A 17,941-nucleotide genomic window follows, 5' to 3' on the forward strand; every position below is an offset into this window, starting at 1 on the left:
TATGCTCAAAATATTTATGAAATATTGAGTATTTGGGTTTCTGACAGCAGTTAATGCAGAAATGCCTATTTTTATACTACCTGTGTGTGTGGAATGAGCAGGGGGGACGTGCCCTCTGTGGCAGGTGTTTTGTCACTAAAGACTTTCTACTTCACCAAGTGCCATAATTCAAAATATTGGCCCTGCTGGCCTTGCCCTGGATCATTTTGTAACCCACAGTGTTTTTAACTTGAATTCTCTGCCTGCAATTAAATGTTCCAGACATACAAAATAGAGATGGGAAGTGAATTCTCCGTACTCATTCACGGTTCTTTCTCATTAGAAGCGGTGGCGGCAATTAAGCTCTTTGCAATTACGAGAGGCACGATGTGAGCATTTTTAGAGAGCAGCTGGAGGATTTCTGCCACCCTTTCAGGCAGGACTAACAGCCACTCGTCCTCTGAATCTGATGAGCAGGCAAGTGCTAACAGGGTTTGGAGACGGGCTGAATCAGCAATCGGTGCCACAAAAGGGAGCGTGTGCGAGAGAGGGAGAACCGGTGTCCTCCACTGGAAGGCTTTGATCAGCACTGCAAAGACAAAAGCTTTTTGTGGTTGGGATGAGCAAACTCAACAAATTCTTGTCTTGTTGCACTTGGGAGGAATTCACGCCATTGTTTTAACCTTGTTGTGTTCGAACTTAAAATATTGGTTAAAATATTATGGTTGGACTCGATGATGTTGGAGGTCTTTTCCAACCTTAATGATTCTGTGGCTCCTTTATGTTGATACCATATGTTAATCACTGGTTGCTGATTAGCACTGAGCTGAGCTCCTCTCTTTGGGATGTGAATCCCAATTTTTTGGGGCTATAGCTCAGGGTTGCGGCTGCGACCACACGAACCCACGGTTTCACTGCAAACAGCTGATGTATGGAAAGGAATAGTGGGGCTTGTAAAATCTGCCTTGAGTTGTTTGGGATAAAAAAATAATCCCAAAATCCCTCTCCCCTCCAAACCTTTGTAATCTTAAGGGTATGAATACTGAGCAAATTCCATGTGTTGGGTTGAGTGGCTCTGGTTGAGCTACGAGCAGAGAGGCTGATTTGTGTGTGATGATGGAGAGACTGGGCTCAGGAGCCCAAAAACATCTTGTTTCCACACTGAGCATCAATGTGACTTGTGTTATGCACAGATCCATGTTCTGGAAGGGAAATCTCCTGGAGTGTAACATGTTTACCCAGCGCTGCTGCTTGTACAGCTGATGGCTTCTGTTGTCCTCAGCTCAGGGGCATCAGGGCGATGTCAGCATTTGGCCAGCTCAGCTCCAGGTCCATTTGGATCCATGAGGAACTCAAAAATTCAGGACTATTCAGTCCCAAATCCATACACATACCTCCCTCACCCAGGTGGGCTCCAAATAGATTTGCTGTGAGCTTTCCCTCCAGACCCCACGTGGAGCTGCTGGACCCATTCCTTTCATCTTCCACAGGACTGGGAGAGGTTTGTTTTACTTCCTGTCTGCTTCTAATCAGGCTTTCATTTTCCCCTGCCTGATAGGTATCTGTGGAGTAAACCCAGGGAAAACTGGCATTTCCTTCTCAGAAGGTTAAAACAACAACATTTAATGCACCACGTTGTGTGTTATCTGTTCCCCTCACTATTTTTATGGATTTCACTGTGTTTTAATAAAAGAGCTGTTTGCACACCAGAGCAAGGACAATGACAACCCCCCCGATGGCCTTTGTGCTGCTGGGCCTGTGTGGTCTCTGCTGAGAGACAAACATTTGGAGGCAGAGGTGGAAGGTCCCCACCCCCGGCACATCTTTCCTGAAAAACAACCAACACAAAATATTTGTTAAATAACAGTTAGCACACATTCAAAGGTGCCTGGGAAATATCTGGGTATTGCAGATCTCTTGGTCAATCTGGGTGGGAGAAGAAAAATCCCAACCTTGTGTGTTGTGGATGGATTCCAAGGGAAACCAGTGGCTCCTGCCTGGCTCGGCAGCCACGTCCTCCTGGGATTTTCCTGTCCCGTTCGGTTTTTGAGGCACTGTCATAATTTGTAGGGACTTGTAATAATATGAGCCACATATTTAATGATGTATTAGCATTGTCTGCTCCTGGATGGCTCCCCACAGCTTGGATGCAGGGATTGGGATGCTCCTGAAAGCTGTCTTGGGGGTGGTTTCACATCAGTTCCCATCAGTCAGGAACATGGGAAAAAATATGTTGCGCTGTGGGTCAACGGTGTCACAGAGGGAATAGGACCCTTTGGAGCATGGATGAGGAGAAAGCAGGGGTCACTTTGTGTTATGAACAGCAGCCAGGTGAAGGCAGAGCCCACCTGCAGCAGCTGGAGCTCCTCAGCTTCCCTGAGATATATGGGAAGTGATGTGGAGCTCCTGGTTTGTACACTGATGGAGGGTGGGAGCCTGGGCTGGGGCTGGAGTTGTGGGGTGGAGTTGGGTTGGAGAGTGGCTGGGGGAGACCCACCCCTGCTCTCCCAGATATCCCAATGGATCTCCACCTACTGTTTCCTTTCTTCCTGGTCTAATCCTGCAGTTTTCCATTACTCTCTAACAGCTGTTAAATCCTGTCACAGCACAGTCTCTCATGACTTTATCAACATCCTACTGAGGCTTTTGCCAACCAGTCTCTGACTGTTTAAGTTCTAAACAGTGACAAAGTCGACCACCTTTGTCCTTGGCTCCTGTTTGCAGCTCTCCAGCCAGGAGAGGGTTTGTCCACGTCCTTTTCCCAGGCAGTGCCAGGGATGTCTATGCCAAATTATTTTTTACGAATTTATAACTTGTTCATGTAACTTAATTAATTGTATTTCTTTATTTTAATTTAATTCATTTAATTAATTTAAATGAATTTATTATGATTTATGAACACCACTGCCTGACCCATGGGAGGGCAGTGGAAGGCTCAGGGGAGCATCCAAAGGAGGGCAATGAGGATGGGGAAGGGCCTTGATTTGAAGCCGTGTGAGGACTCTGAGGGCATTTGGTGTGTTCAGCTGGAGACCTCAGTGCAGTTCCAACTGCCTGGGCAGGGGCAGAGGAGGGGCAGGGACTGAGCTCTGCTCTGGGGGACCAGGGACAGCACCCAGGGAATGGCTGGAGCTGTGCCAGGGCAGGGTCAGGTTGGATCTCAGCCAAAGGTTCTTCCCCCAGAGGGTGGTTGGCACTGCCCAGGCTCCCCAGGGCAGTGGGCACGGCCCCAAGGCTGCCAGAGCTCCAGGAGGGTTTGGATGATCCTCTGGGGCACAGGGTGGGACTCTTGGGTCTGTCCTGTTCAGGGCTGAGGGTTGGACTGGATGCTCCTTGTGGGTCCCTTCCAACTCCACACATTCTGGGATTCCGTGACCGTGTGGCCGTGCCTTTGCCGAGGTCACATTGCCGGGGCTGAGGTGGTGGCCCTGCTCCTGGTGGCTCTGCTGTGCTCACCCCTGCTCTCTGCTCTTGCCCAGGGGAGGTGTTTCGGCCGCCGCATGAGCACGTCCTCGCCGGGCCATGGCCCCGCCGCCCGCGCCGGCCTGGCTGCTGCTGCTCGGCCTGCTCAGCGCCCACGGCCGCGACTTCACCCGCAAGGACATCGTCTACCTCCACCCCTCCAGTAAGTCACCTCGGGGGGGAGCGAGGGCAGGGACAAGGGCAAACACACCTCAGGGTGGAGCTGAGAGCAGAGCGAAGGGTAAACGCATGTCCCCACACTCATGGAGCCGAGTTGGTGTGCAAGAAGAAGAACCAAGTTCTCTGGACCCACCTCAAAGTTTTTCCTTCTGAATTAACCCAGCAACCTGGGCTAGTGGAAGGTGTCCCTGCCCATGGCAGGAGCTGGAACAAAATGATCCCTTATTTCCCTTCCAACCCAAACCATTCTGTGATTCTACGTAAAACCAGACCAGGGTTTATAGGACAGGTTGGGGTCACAGGCAGCTGCTGGGCGTGTCAGGAGCCTTTAGTTCACTATTTTCTGTCCCTCAATAATCTCCCTGGCCAGGAGACCATGGCCACACGACCCTGAGCACACGGACAGCTGAGAGCAAGGGCCAAACACCACCATTAGCAGCTGTGGCACCAGCAGCTCCTGGCTTGATCTCAGCGAGTCCTGGAGCAATGCTGTACCAGAGTTGGACATCTTTAGCTCTTCCCTGGTCTCTCACTAGTCTGTTCACTTTATCAGACACAAACTTAGTGAATTCCATGAGAAGAGGGTGCTTCTGGAGCTGTTCCTGCCATCTCTTCCCAGAGAAAACTCACCACTTCCTGCATTTGGCTGGAAAATTTATATTCTGCACAAGCAGGATGAAACTCTAGTTTTACACCATAACCACAACCAGCAGTCCAGAGTGACAGGGATAAATTTAGTCTGTGCTGGTGTGTTTTCCCACCCCAAGCTGTTCCTTGAGGGCAGCACCAGCCCCACCAGAGATGCTCCCAGGTGACTCTGGCCCAGAGCTGAGGGACAAGGGAAAGAGAGGAAGAGGAGGGAGGGTTAAGATGTGATCCATGGGGCTGTGAAGGTTCAGTTTACTTCACCCCATGAAGATAAACATGACCTGTTCACCGTTTGGCTTCTGAGAAGGTGGCAGCACCTTGGAGAAGCATTGGAGGTGCTCCAGAAGTGCTGCCAGGAGAGCACTTAAGGAATTATGCTCTTTGTTTGGCAAGAGAAATTAGAACAGAGGCTGCTGGTGAAAGCTGGAGGTTCAGCACAGTGATTTTTCTTCCTTTTGGGAACATCAGCCTTCAACAGGAGCAGCTCTTTTCCTCGGTGGGAAATTTTCCAGAGTATTTTAATCCATCTGATATTTTGTTATCAGCACCCATAAAGCAGCAGTGTTGGATGTGAGCTCTGATTCCAGGGGAATAAGTGTTCCTTGCTCACATTAACTCCCTTTGAAGTCAGTCTGCTGGGTAAAAACACATCTGAAACGAGTCCATATGTACCTAGAAGTGCCTCTGCCCTGCTATAGGTGACGGGGTTTTCCAAATCAGGCCCAACCTGCCGAAGCTCACAGGTGTGTATTTGTAGAAAAACAGATCTGAAGAGAACAAACGTTGCTGTGTGCCCGTGAAAAGCACCATGGAAGCAGATTACCAGGCTCATTTTAACTCCGTGTTATCCATTCCTTCCAGCCACGCCGTATCCTCGGGGATTTAAGTGTTTCACCTGCGAAAGGGCCGCGGATAATTACGAGTGCAACCGCTGGGCTCCGGACGTCTACTGTCCCAGAGGTAACGTTAATTAGTGTTTAATTAAACCCACCTTCCCACTGCTGCTCCCTGTTCCTGCCACAGGCCACGCTGAGCCCCCGGTATTCCCAGATCTGGTGGTTCTGCTCCTTTTGCCTGGGAAGTCTCCCCAGTAAAGGAAGATGTGTAAGCGATAGGAGTAATCCTTTAAGCTTTTCTGTCTCTGTGCTGGATGAAGTTTAGGACTTTCATCTCTTCCCTGCACTCCTCTGGTTCAGCTGGGGATTAAATCAGGGGGATGTTTATTTTATAGAGTCGTGGAATCATGGAATGGTTTGGGTTCAAAGGGACTTAAAGCCCATCTTGTTCCAATCAGGGACACCTTCCACTGGACCAGGTTGCTCCAAGCCCTGTCCAACCTGGCCTTGGACACTTCCAGGGATCCAGGGGCAGCCACAGCTTCTCTGGGCAACCTGTGCCAGGGCCTCCCCACCCTCCCAGGGGTGTATTTTTAAAGGTTGTGTTTCATTTACTGGGAAATACAGGCCTGGTTCTGCCTTTGTTCACTTCCCTCCCCTTGGGCACGAGCCCACACTCAGGGCAGCTGAGGCTGGAATTTTGGTATTTTCAGTGGTTTGATCTCATAACTCCCCTTGGAGTCTGAATTTTGGAACAGCTCAGGAAAACCTTTGGAATACAGGCACTCAAATATCATATCCAGGCACTGGTGAGATCCCCAGACCTCCCCTTCCCTTCCCACTCTTTTGAGACACTCCCAAGACATTAAGATTATCCAGCCTATGATGCCCCTTTAGTTGGGTTGGGTCTGTTTTGGGACAAGTGCCCTCAGAAAATATTGACTTTGGAAGGAGGGAGGCCCTGACCTGCCCTGTGTGGGGACACAGATATGTTTGCAGCACGTTATCTGTCCCAGAATTGGTTTCCTTTCAGCTGAAATCAGCACAGCAACAACAACAATAAAAGAGCTCAGGCTGCCTGGCATGGGATGAGACAAATATTCCCAGACACTCCCTGTTTTGACAGGAGAAGGGGGTATTTAGGTGGCTGTGTGCAAGGAGAAAGGGGTGGCTTGCAGGGTCTGCCTTTAGAAACAACCAGCAGGAATGACTTGAGCAAACCCAGTTCTGATCTGGAAAGTGAAATCAGTGACAAATGGTGTTTTAAGGGAGAGGAAAACTGTGCTTTGGTGTGTCCAGAGCATCCCCATTACTTAGAAGCATCAACTTTCACGCTTGCAATGTTTGATTTTAATTGCTCTAAATTTCTCTTGTTATTTTTGGTAAAAGTTTTGGGTCCATGGTCTTCACAAGCTCAGCCTGGAGTTCCTCCTCCATCCCTCTGGGCAGGAGGGCTTGATGTTCCCCTCCTTTACTTTCTTCTTGGCTCTCCCAGTGTTCTCTGGCTCAATCCTTACACTTGGAATGCCTGGAGAAGAGAGTAAAAGTTAATTTTCATTGGAATGAGTGGATTTTATTGCTTATTGTGGATTTGTGTGGAGCCTTGCAGGAGGTGACAGCCTCTCCTGTGCCTGGTGTTCTGTGCCAGGAAAATCTGTATCTCCAAGATGATTGCACAATATTTTCTAGAGGAAAGGAGGGAAGAAAGAATGAAACAGCCTTAAAAGAGTTGTTGAGAGAGGGTGTTGGAAGTTTTATTCATTCCATCTGGGACTGGTCAGGGGGAAACTCCACTGCCAGAGCAGGGATGAGAAAGCTCAGAATTGCTGGGAATGGCACTTCCAGGCAAAGTCCTGGGAGGAGCTCACAGCTGGGGCACAGAGGGTGCTCTCCTTGGGGTAAAACCGTGAGTTTGAGGGCAGGAGAGGCTGGAAAACACATCAAAAGCCCTGGGAATGAAGGCAAACAGCACACGGAGAGACTCCATCCCCCGGTGATAAGTTAAGTCTGTTCTGTGATATCACACTTGAGTCAAGAGCAGGTCAGAGATATGACAGATATCTGGGGGGTTTTATTGCCTAAAGAATGACATGTTCAGTCCACAAGCTCGCTGGGATGTTGCTGAATGCCTAAAACACGAGAGGAATGCAGGGTTTGCCCACTGGGAACCAGGGCTGGGCAGGAATGGGGGCTTTAAATGCACCACACTCCTCCTTTTTGCCCCTGTGGAAACGACAGTTTTATTCACAATAAGATGGATTAATTAAAGAAATGTATAATTTAGAGGATAAATATATAATGGTGTGTTTCTTGTGTTGAAAATCCAGTGTTTTCAGCTTGGAGTGCTTGGAAGAAGGGGAGCAGCACCTTCAGCTTCTCTTTAATGACTAAAGCAGGAAATAAATCTGAATTCCTAATGCTTGGAATTGTCAGTCATTTGTCAGTCATTCTGCTGGGAATTTTGGGTGTGGTTTACAGATGTCACTGGAGAAATGGCTTAAAAAAGGAGGAGGAAGAGGATGGTCCCTGTTGGGGACGAGCAGAAGGTGCAGTGGGAATAGCAGGAATACCAGCCCATGGCATGGTGCTTTTTCCAAAACCTGGAAAAACTGAGAAATACTTAAATCCTCCTGAGTGTTCTATAGGTATTCTGGCATTATTTTATGTATGATAAAAGTGAAGGACAGAGAAGGTGAAAGATCTTCTCCAGGCTGTGCAGGAGCACAAGGACAACTTGCCCAGGTTTTTAGGATATAGGGAAAAGTGTCTCCATTGGGGCAAACCCTAATTCCACAGAATTAATGATGCTGCATGAAACCAGGAAAAAAAATCGTATATATATATATACAAAAAAGATATTATCTAAAAGTATCTATTTTATGTTGTACATTGTATATATTTATATATCAAATCTTTTCACCTAAATGAAAATAAGCTTCAGACTTAAAGAGGTATTGGGAATATTTTCATCTTTAAAGGCTTCTTTCCTATTTCTTCCTCTTTGCAGCCTATCAGAAAACTGGAATTTGACAGATAAACACATTTTTTCTGTTGGGTTTTTTTTTTTTTAGGTACAAGGTACTGCTTTAGCCAACATATGATGAAAGTCACTGGGGAGAGTGTGTCTGTCACCAAACGCTGTGTGCCACTGGAGGACTGTCTGTCCACAGGATGCACGTATATAAAGCATGAAGAGTACAAGGTATGGCAGAAAAAACCTGCTTTTTTATTCCATGGAGTAACTGGGAATTGGGGTCTGACAGAAGCCTGACTGGTTCCATGGCCAAGGGCATCCTGGCCTGGATCAGGAATAGCGTGGCAGCAGGACCAGGGAAGGGATTCTGCCCCTGGACTGGGCACCAGGGAGGGGCACTCGAGTGCTGGGTCCAGTTCTGGGCCCCTCAGTTTAGGAAGGATATTGAGGGGCTGGAGCAGGTCCAGGGAAGGGGCTGGAGCAGCAGGAGGGGCTGAGGGAGCTGGGGGAGCTCAGCCTGGAGAAAAGGAGGCTCAGGGGGGACCTTCTGGCTCTGCAACCCCCTGACAGGAGGGGGGAGCCGGGGGGGGGTCGGGCTCTGCTCCCAGGGAACCAGGAACAGGATAAGAGGGCACAGTCTCCAGCTGTGCCAGGAGAGGTTTAGGTTGGACATCAGGAAGAAATTTTTTGCAGAGAGAGTGCTCATACCTTGGAATGGGCTGCCCAGGGAGGTGGTGGAGTCCCCGTCCCTGGAGGTGTTTAAGGACAGAGTGGATGTGGCATCAGTGCCATGGGCTGGGTGACAAGGTGGGGTTGGGTCATGGGTTGGACTCGATGATCTCAGAGGTCTTTTCCAACCCAGTTGATTCTGTGATTCTGTAAATCAGCGTTGTCAGAAACGAAGTTTCTCTTGGGAAAGATAAAAAAGGAGGGGCGAAAAAAAGGAGAAAAAATTGGTCTGCGAGTAGATGGATTAAAAAAAGAAGGGAGGGGGAGGGAAAAAATGGGCAAAATCATCAGACTGGCCACTGTGCTCCTTTAAAAATATCATATTATATTCCTTGTGTTTTTATTCACCAAAAAACCAAGTTGTGACCTGTTCCTCCCAGGTGTGCACGTCCTGCTGCGAGGGCAGCATCTGCAACCTGCCCCTGCCCAAGAACTCCACAGACGCCGTGTTCACCACCCTGTCCCCCCTCAACAAGGCCCAGAGACTGTCCCCTCCTGTCCTGCTGACCACAGTGTGCCTGTGGCTGGGGCTGCTGGCCCAGCACTGGGTGACAATGGCACAGCTCTGGGTGACAATGCCACACGTGGCCCGGCCGGGCAGCTGAGCCGGGCGGGAACATCTCATGGACATCCAACCTCTCCCTGCAGAGCTGGAGCTTCGGAGTTGGCTCTGAAAGGCTGGTTTTCCTCCTGGTTTCTCGGTCATCACGAACTCCCAAGCCTGGGATCGGGATGGGTTCAAAACCTCCACGTCCCTACTGGGTTTTTTTTGAAGAAACTCATGGAAAATATTCCCAGAATCCAATGTGCTCTTCACAGCATCACTTAGGTTGAGAAAGACCTCTAAGACACCGAGTCCAGCCTAACATTTGTTGATGCCTGTGTTATCTCTGTGAAGAAATGTTCTTTCCAAGTACTACACCCCTGCTCACGTCATCACTTACTGGACATGGCCCTTTGCCACCTCCCCCTGCACTAATTCCGGTGTCTCCTTAACCTGCTTGAGAACCCACAGTAAATAACACACAGTCCGTGTCCCCCACACTTCCTGATCCTCTTGGAGAGGGCAGGAATTCGCAGCAAGGAAGCAGCAACCTGGAAGGGATGAGCTCAAGGGACCGGCAGGAGCTTGGAGCAACCAGTGGTGCCCAAAGGTGCTTCTCCCGAGGTGTCCCACGGCACAAAGACCCACCCCCAGGACCCCACCCCCCTCCAGAAAATCCCTGGAGTTTATAAACTGAACCAGCAAAATTCAAAAAATCCTTGTTCTGGTGTGACTAGAGGTGTGTCATCCCCAACCCTCAGGTGTGAGGAGGATGGAGAGCTGGTGGATCCCCACACTGAGGTGCTGGTGGTCACCAACCACCATCTCCACGCTGGTTTTGGACAATATTTTCCTGTTTTGGCACCCAGCCCTCGAGTATGAGAGAGAGAAAACTGATCCTGAATAGCTGTGTTATTTTATTTAATGAAGTCTGGGCTACCCCAGCTGTGTTTTGGTGCCCTGTGTTGCTTGTTTTGCTTGGAAATCTCGGATGCAATATTTATTTTTCTACGTTGAGTAAGGTCTGAAGTGTTTAAAAGATTCTTAATGCTGATATTGCCAGGAAAAAAAATGGGTGTTTTGCAAGTCAGTGAGCCTGTAATATATAAATTATCAGAAATATATATATATATAAATATATAAAGAATCAACTTTGTTTGCAAAGTCAGTAATAAAAGCAGGGTGTCATGGACTTGCTTAACTAAAGTTAAATCAAACTGTTTTATAATTAATTTTTTTACACCATTACAGTCATAAATTGTCCTTTTATGAGCTAATCTTTTGCTGCTCAGGCTCCAAGGTAACTTGAGCTCAAGTTCCAGCATGTTTTTGCCCTGAAGTGCTTTTTTTGGGGGGAGTTACAGTGAAATGCAGATGAAGGAAGGCAAAGTTGGAATCCAAAGGCTGTGTCAAGGGATCCTGGAGAGTCCCAAAAAGTCAAATCTATGTGTGGGATACCTTGAAAAAATGAGGAATCTGAAGATCTGGGCATGCAAAGGGTTGTCCTGGGTTTTGTGGCCTTGGGACTTGTGCTCCTGGGAGGTTTCTTGGAAGCAGAGGAGGAGGATCAGGAGCAGCACTTGCTCCCCACTGACCTTCAGGTGATTTCTCTGGGGAAGGAAAGGCTGGAAACCTCAGTGTGTTGTCATTAAAACATGTATATATATATATATATGTGTATATATATATATACACATAAAAATGTACATATACACCACTGGAAATCTTACCTTCCAACACTGTTTATTTTCAATTTTTTTAACATAAAACCCTTTTTGAGGGGGGTGCTGGTTGACCTCACACACAGCCAGACATTTTGGTGTCCTTTCAGTCCTTCTGTGACTTGCTCACAGATCTCCAATATCAAGAGGGTTGTTGCAATCTGTTGTTCTATGCAAGTTTAACCCACCTCTGGAGATTCCCAAAAAAATCAACCCTGCAGCCTCCTTGAAGCCTGTCCCCTCCTCTGTATTTCGGGAATCTAGGGAATTAAGGTACTGAGGGGCTGGGGGAGAACGAGGCAGAGGGGGTTGTGACTTCTCTGACATTAATTTAGATATTTATTATTATTTTAGCCTGCAAAACGGAAGAGTTTAAGATTGAACCGAGGTGGGCTCAAGGCTTGGGCTGTATCCCGAGTCCTCACTGTCCTCAGGGCTCAGGCAGGGGTAGCTCAGCTGGGCATTTTAAGGGGATTGCATTTTAATTTTGGGGGCCTTGTAGTTTTAAATATGTGTATTTAGGGGATGGCACCTCCTGAGCTGAGCTGCTGCCTTGGGCAGGGGCTCACAGTTGGGTTTCTGCCTTTTCTTTGTGTTCTGTCCCTCAATTTATCCCTGACTGGTTTGGGTTGGAAGGGACCTTAAAGACCATCTCATCCCACCCCCTGCCATGGGCAGGGACACCTTCCACCAGCCCAGGTGGCTCCAACCTGGCCTTGGACACTTCCAGGGATCCAGGGGCAGCCACAGCTTCTCTGCCCAACCTGTGCCAGGGCCTCCCCACCCTCCCAGCCAGGAATTCCTTCCCAATATCCCATCTCTCCCTGCCCTCTGGCAGTGGGAAGCCATTCCCTGTGTCCTGTCCCTCCATCCCTTGTCCCCAGTCCCTCTCCAGCTCTCCTGGAGCCCCTTTAGGCCCTGCAAGGGGCTCTCAGGTGTCCCTGGAGCCTTCTCTTCTCCAGGTGAACCCCCCCAGCTCTCCCAGTCTGCCTTCACACAAGACACATATTTTGCAGTTTGTTTGTTATTTAAAACCCTTCCCTGTGGTTCCTCTGGGCTAAATCTGTGGAACCACAGGGGCTGAGCTGCAGGAATGGCCGGATTTCTTGATGAAATGTTGGATTTTGGGACCACTCCCACCTCCTGCAGGGTGTGGTGCCTGCAGTGAGGCGAGGTGGGCTCGGTGCTGGCTGGGGGGCACTCTCAGGTGGGATCTCCGTGACCAGAGACATTTTTGGGTTCTCTACCCACAAATTCTGGGATGCCACTGATCCACTGTAGTTATTGGTGTAGTAGAGAGATTAAACCAAGCCATTACTTCAACTCCCTCTGGAACCAGTGGAGGACAAAGTGGCATTTCAGGGGTTGATTTGTTATATATGAAGGTGGAGGGTTAAATTCCCTCAGCTCAGGCACATGATGGATGTGGATAATACACCCCACTGAAGGTGTCCAGCTCCCAGGCATGTTAAGCCAAGACTAATGCTTTGCAAAACCTGTTTTAGGAGCCACTCCTGAGCACGTCACCAGCTTTGCTCCCACCCGGACGTTGCTGCAGATGGAGAAAATCCCAGTTCTTGTGCTGTGCTGGTGCCTCTCCCTCCCCACTGGGCCACCATCCTGCTCTTCCACAGGGACCTGGGCCCTGCCCAGCTCAGCTGCTCCTTCCTGGTCTGAGGATTTTGGACACTGAGCTTAAAAAAAAGGAAATTAAGGTGACTGAGCCCACCCAGCACCAGCAGCTCCCTGTGCCCGCTCTGCCCACCGAGCTCTCGGGGGGTTTCTAAGCCACACAAATGCTGAGCTGCACCATATTTATTTTTTAGGTTCTCTCTGTCTGTGCTGTCGCTTTGAAATGTCTAATTTTTTTAACTCTTGTAAATGCTGTACATTTGTATAAATAAATGTTTTAAATATGCACACGACGTGTGAGGTGGTGTCTGATCAAATTGTCCTCACCAGTCCTGATCTCCCATGAGGTGCCACCTCTTGTCCTGTATCCCTTTTCCTTTCTCTTCCCTTGTCCTACCAGCAAAAAACCCAAAAGTCGAGCTGTATTTAGAGAATTTTTGGAGCTCTATTTAAGGAATTTTGTTTTAACTCTCCCTGTAGTTAATGAATCTTTCCCATGGTTCCTCCCCTGTTGAGCTCCCGTGGTTATTGGGTACAAATTGTTTCATGTTGGACAATTATTATTTAATAAATAAGTCTGAGGAGGTTCCTGTTTAATCTCTGACCCCTGGATCTTGCTTTCCCTGCTCTGGGAAAACATGTTCTCCATAATTGTGCTGTCACACTAATTTAGTCCCAGCGTGTTCTGGGGTTTTTCGTGGCTTTGCTTCTCATTTCCACTCCTGAAACCAACAATTCCTTGGATGGAAACAACTTCCTGGAGCTGATGGAAAGGTTTCCAAATTATTTGCGGATAATGCTAGGTCAGAGGCAGCTCACAGTGTTTCTGCACAGCCCCAATTCCCACAGCTTAAAGTGGAATAAATGCAATTTATGGTAGCACAGATAACTACAGAATATGGATTTAGAGCTCCTGAAATTCCCAATAATCCCAAAATAAGCTTCTCTGGTGGTTTGGTGTTCAGTGCACCTTTGGATTACAAACACTTTGTTATCCCTTTTTAACCTACCCAAGGCAGCCAAAGTGATGCTGAACCTCCCAGTTATTAATCCCTGATATTTAAATTTTTGAGGATTCAAACCAACTTCTCCATTTTCAGCCAAAACCCAGCCCAGCCCCGCGAAACCCAAGTTGAAATAACTGGCTGGGCAAAGCTTTTAAAAGCATTTTTATCTTCACCAGGTTCTAGACAGGTAACATTCACACCTTTCATCGAGTGCAGCTCAACCCTACAAGCCTCAGGCTGAAAAAATTCCGGGATATCTTCAAAAAGATGGACTTTATCCACCATAAAGGCAAACATTCCCAGCTTCCAAGGATTTCCTTGTTGGATGGTGTTGGGATATTTATCCAGAGAAAAAAACCCAGCTAGTTTTTATCCTAGGAGCTACTGTGTAGAGGAAAACCTCATTCACTACACTTTAAATTGAGAATAATAGAGTTTTTTTCAGTTAAATTGTCATCGAGATGCTTTTTGGAACCTATTTTTTTATCATTTTATTGCTATTCAGCTCACTGATAGTTCAGTGTTTTTAAACTCATTGATAGTTCAGTGATTTTAAACTCTTTGATATTTCAGTGGTTTTTTTAAACTCCCAGATTTCCCAGCTGGCCCCACAGGTTGGGCCTGACCACCTCCCCTGGCCCTTTCCAACACCAAATATTCCCTGAATCTGCACCCATTTTCCAGCATCAGAGCCAGCAGAAAACCTGACCAGTAAAAAAAAGCTGGCAGGGAGAGGAATTATTTTTAAATTGTTAAATATTATTAATAATAACACCCCCATCTATTACTTCTGTTTGTGAAAATCCTCTTTAATAGGGGATTTCTACAATTAAATATAGATTTTTTTTTTTCAGCCTTTCTGTGCACCCACATAGACCCTCAACTCCTGCAAGAGCCAGACACACATGGGAGTGTCCACCTGTCTATAAGTACAATATATATTTATTTGATATATTTAATATCTATTATTATTTATATATCATTTAAATATGTATTATATATTTATATTTTATATATAAATTATTTATATATATTTATTTATATTTATATATTTATTTTGCCAGAAGAATGAGGCCAGGACATACCTATGGAGGAGGAGGAGTTGATCACAGTCTGTTGTTAAATATGCACAGAAAAAGGTGATGGATCACACAGCCCTGGATTTCTAAGGAATAATAAACTAATAATTAGTTTTCCAGCTCTGTAGGGAATGATTAAGGAGTGTTTTGTGTGGAGGGTGAGGAGCAGCAGGAGGGGAAGGGGCAGGAATGGGGGTCCCATCGCCCCAAATCTGCAGCACAACCAGGAGGGTGTTGGTTTGTAGGGAAAACTCCTGGGCTAAAAAAATCACATGTTGCTCTGGATGTTTCCATAAATACCAGGATGGGGTTAAATACCTACATTTCCTTTGATTCCTACTGGGATGCAGGAGTTACTGATGTTATTACCTGTACTTTTGTCTCTGAATTCCCAACTTCCCTGATCCCTCTCTCCTCTCTCAGACCCCAAAGTACCAAGTCAGCAACAATCCTGCCCTCTCCCCTCACTCCCTAATTTCCTTTTCCACGCTTCCAAACAAACCTACCTCACTCCTGCACCTCTTTTCTTATCTCACTATTCATCACCAACCTCTATTTTTCAGCATTATGAAAATATTATGTATTTCTGGACTTCAAACACACAACACTCCTCCCCTTAGAGGGAGCAAACTGCACAAAATGAAGAGAGAAACATCTCAAAAATCCTGCAAGAAACCAAAGGAAATTACTAAATAACCACCTCAGCATTTAGTTTCTACTCAAATTAATAAGTTACCTGGTTCAAGATGTTTCAAATTCAGTTTTTCCTGAGCTAAGCCTGGGGTTGAGCAGCAAAAGGAGCCCTGAGGGAAAGCCCAGCTGGCACAAAACCACCCAAGTGTTTGAGTTCACTGATACCTTGAGGCTTTTTCTGCTGTCACCACATCAACTCCTCAGCAAAGACCGACAAAAATGCCACCCTGGAGTCTCCTTCTTCCTCCTCTCCCCCCTGCACAGTTCCAGATAAATCCCCTCCAAAACCTGTAGAACTTTCACAGGCTCCTCATCGCCTCAAAACCCAAATATTCTCAGGGCAACTTAAATTATTTTAGAGTAATTTAAATTATTTTCACAGCATTCAGAGCCAAAAGCATCTCACAGACACAACTTACCTGTGTGGAGGCAATAAAACTTTGATTAAGTCCTCTTGGGAGAGGCAGGATTAGTTGAGCAGCTCAATAAAAACACCCCAGCACAGGTTTGGTTGTTTTTTTTTTTTGATGGGGACAAGCTGCTCAGGGCTAGGGGGAAGAAATAATTAACTAATAATTAGTAATATGGGTAGTGATTATTGAGGGGTTTGTGCTGGTGGAGGGGATTAGAGGAGCAGCAGGAGGGGAAAGGGCAGGAATGGGGAGTCCCATCACCCCAAAGCTGCAGAACACTGAGCCCCAGTTTCCCCACCTGCTGAAAACCAGTAACCACGGGGTGAGGGAGGGGTTGGTTTGGTAGTTTGCAGCTTTGCCAAGCTAAAATTTGCTTTTTTATGATTTTTTTTTGTGCTTAAGTGCAGTGTTTAGGGTGGGATTGTGAGTAAACAACTCAGACTGAGAGCTCTGGTTAAGAAGTAACCAGGTTGGAGAGTTAAACCTGTGTGTTAACAGGGCAAAGCTCAGCTTTGCATCCTTAAACCAGACCTAAGGGTGTCACCCAGACCTAAGTGGTGTCACCCACCAGCTGCTGACAAAGGAAGCCCTGATTTCCCTGGAAACAAAGGGAATTATCCCAGAGCAGGATCCTCTGAAGAAGCCAACACACAAGTGATTCTTGCAGCTGGCACAGGCTGCCCTTGTTGTCCCCAGGCAGCTGCTGGGAGTGTGTGTGGATCTGGGCATGTAGCTCCTGGATTTAGGGAAAAGTCCCCCCTAAACCAGTGCCAGGCTGCACGAAATTTAGGGATTAACTGGAATTAAATTAGCCCTGAGGAAAGGGAATAATTTATTTTGTTTATTTTATTCTGTTTCAAATAAACTGAGGGGATTTTCCGCTGTATTAATGTTATTTATAATTAGATCTCTCTCTGCTGGAAATTCTGACTGTTGGTGCTGTGGCACAGCAATTGCATAAAGGAGATATTTTTTGGACCAAAAATATAGACTCCCAGGATGGTTTGGGCTGGAAGAGATCTTAAAGCTCATCTTATTCCACCAGGGACATCTTCCACTAGCCCAGGTTGTCCCTCCAGCCTGGCCTTGGACACTTCCAGGGATGGGGCAGCCACAGCTTCTGTGGGCCAGAATTCCATGGATATTCCCATGGATACAGTTCATTCTCCTTCCTCAGTCCCAGCTCAAGAGTAAGGGGAGGAATTAATTTAACAGCCACAGGCCCATGGGCAGCTTTTAAGTGGCAGCACTGTGAGTTTGTCACCTCGTTTCTAAAGTACACAAATTCAGAAAAATGTTTATATTTATATTTATATATATGCTGTGTACCTTGCAACACAACGATAACCTCCTTATCTGCATCCATCAGCCATTTTATTCCATGCAGCCATGAAAATCAATTCCACACAGGTCTGAACCAGCAGCTTTCACATTTCCCTCAGGAAAACTGCAGGGAGAGCTGCTCTCCAGAGCTGCAACACAGGGAAAACCAAGCAGAGCAAAGTGTGCTCTGATATCTTGGATCACACAAATCACTCCAGGAATAAAAATGGTGCTGCCACTCCATAATTATTTCCAATTATTTGAGCAACAGCATCACTTCCAAATTGATGTTTTCCCATATATATCCAGATTTGTGCAGTTAGTTGAACCTGACTGGGAAGCTTTTAGAGCAAGACCAGGTTTGAGGGTTATTCCTGTGACAAATAACTCCCATCTCGCGGCCTCTCCGTTCTGGATCAGCTCCTGGAGCTGTCTAAAGTTACACCTGGCTTTCCTGGGCTTTAGGAATTGCAGGATCCCTTCAGCTGGGGCTGCCCCTGGATCCCTGGAAGTGTCCAAGGCCAGGCTGGACAGGGCTTGGAGCAACCTGGGCTAGTGGAAGGTGTCCCTGTCCATGGCAGGGAGTTGGACATAAATGGACTTTAAGGTCCCTTCCAACCCAAACCATCCTGGGATTCTATATTTTTGGTCCAAAAATATCTCCTTTATGCAATTGCAGTTGCATAAAGAATAGTCAGAATTTCCAGCAGAAAAGTATAAA

At 47.0% G+C, this 17,941-nt stretch overlaps 1 protein-coding gene across 6 annotated transcripts in view; it reads left to right on the top strand.

Moving 5' to 3' along the window:
• Window positions 1-11,724, top strand: part of LYPD6 (LY6/PLAUR domain containing 6) — a 36,566-nt gene extending 24,842 nt beyond the window's left edge. For all 6 annotated transcript variants that reach the window (XM_027721047.2, XM_027721050.2, XM_027721049.2 and 3 more), the window contains 4 exons: window positions 3,459-3,604; window positions 5,131-5,229; window positions 8,177-8,307; window positions 9,189-11,724. In XM_027721047.2, the coding sequence (XP_027576848.1) occupies window positions 3,502-3,604; window positions 5,131-5,229; window positions 8,177-8,307; window positions 9,189-9,413 (558 nt within the window). In that variant the 5' untranslated portion in view covers window positions 3,459-3,501 and the 3' untranslated portion in view covers window positions 9,414-11,724. The remainder of the gene's footprint in view (window positions 1-3,458; window positions 3,605-5,130; window positions 5,230-8,176; window positions 8,308-9,188) is intronic.
• Window positions 11,725-17,941: the final 6,217 nt, after the last annotated feature.

The sequence above is a fragment of the Pipra filicauda genome, unplaced genomic scaffold (assembly GCF_003945595.2).
Source record: "Pipra filicauda isolate LSUMZ 115617 unplaced genomic scaffold, ASM394559v2 scaffold152_size1767362_pilon, whole genome shotgun sequence".
NCBI classification, from domain to species: domain Eukaryota; kingdom Metazoa; phylum Chordata; class Aves; order Passeriformes; family Pipridae; genus Pipra; species Pipra filicauda.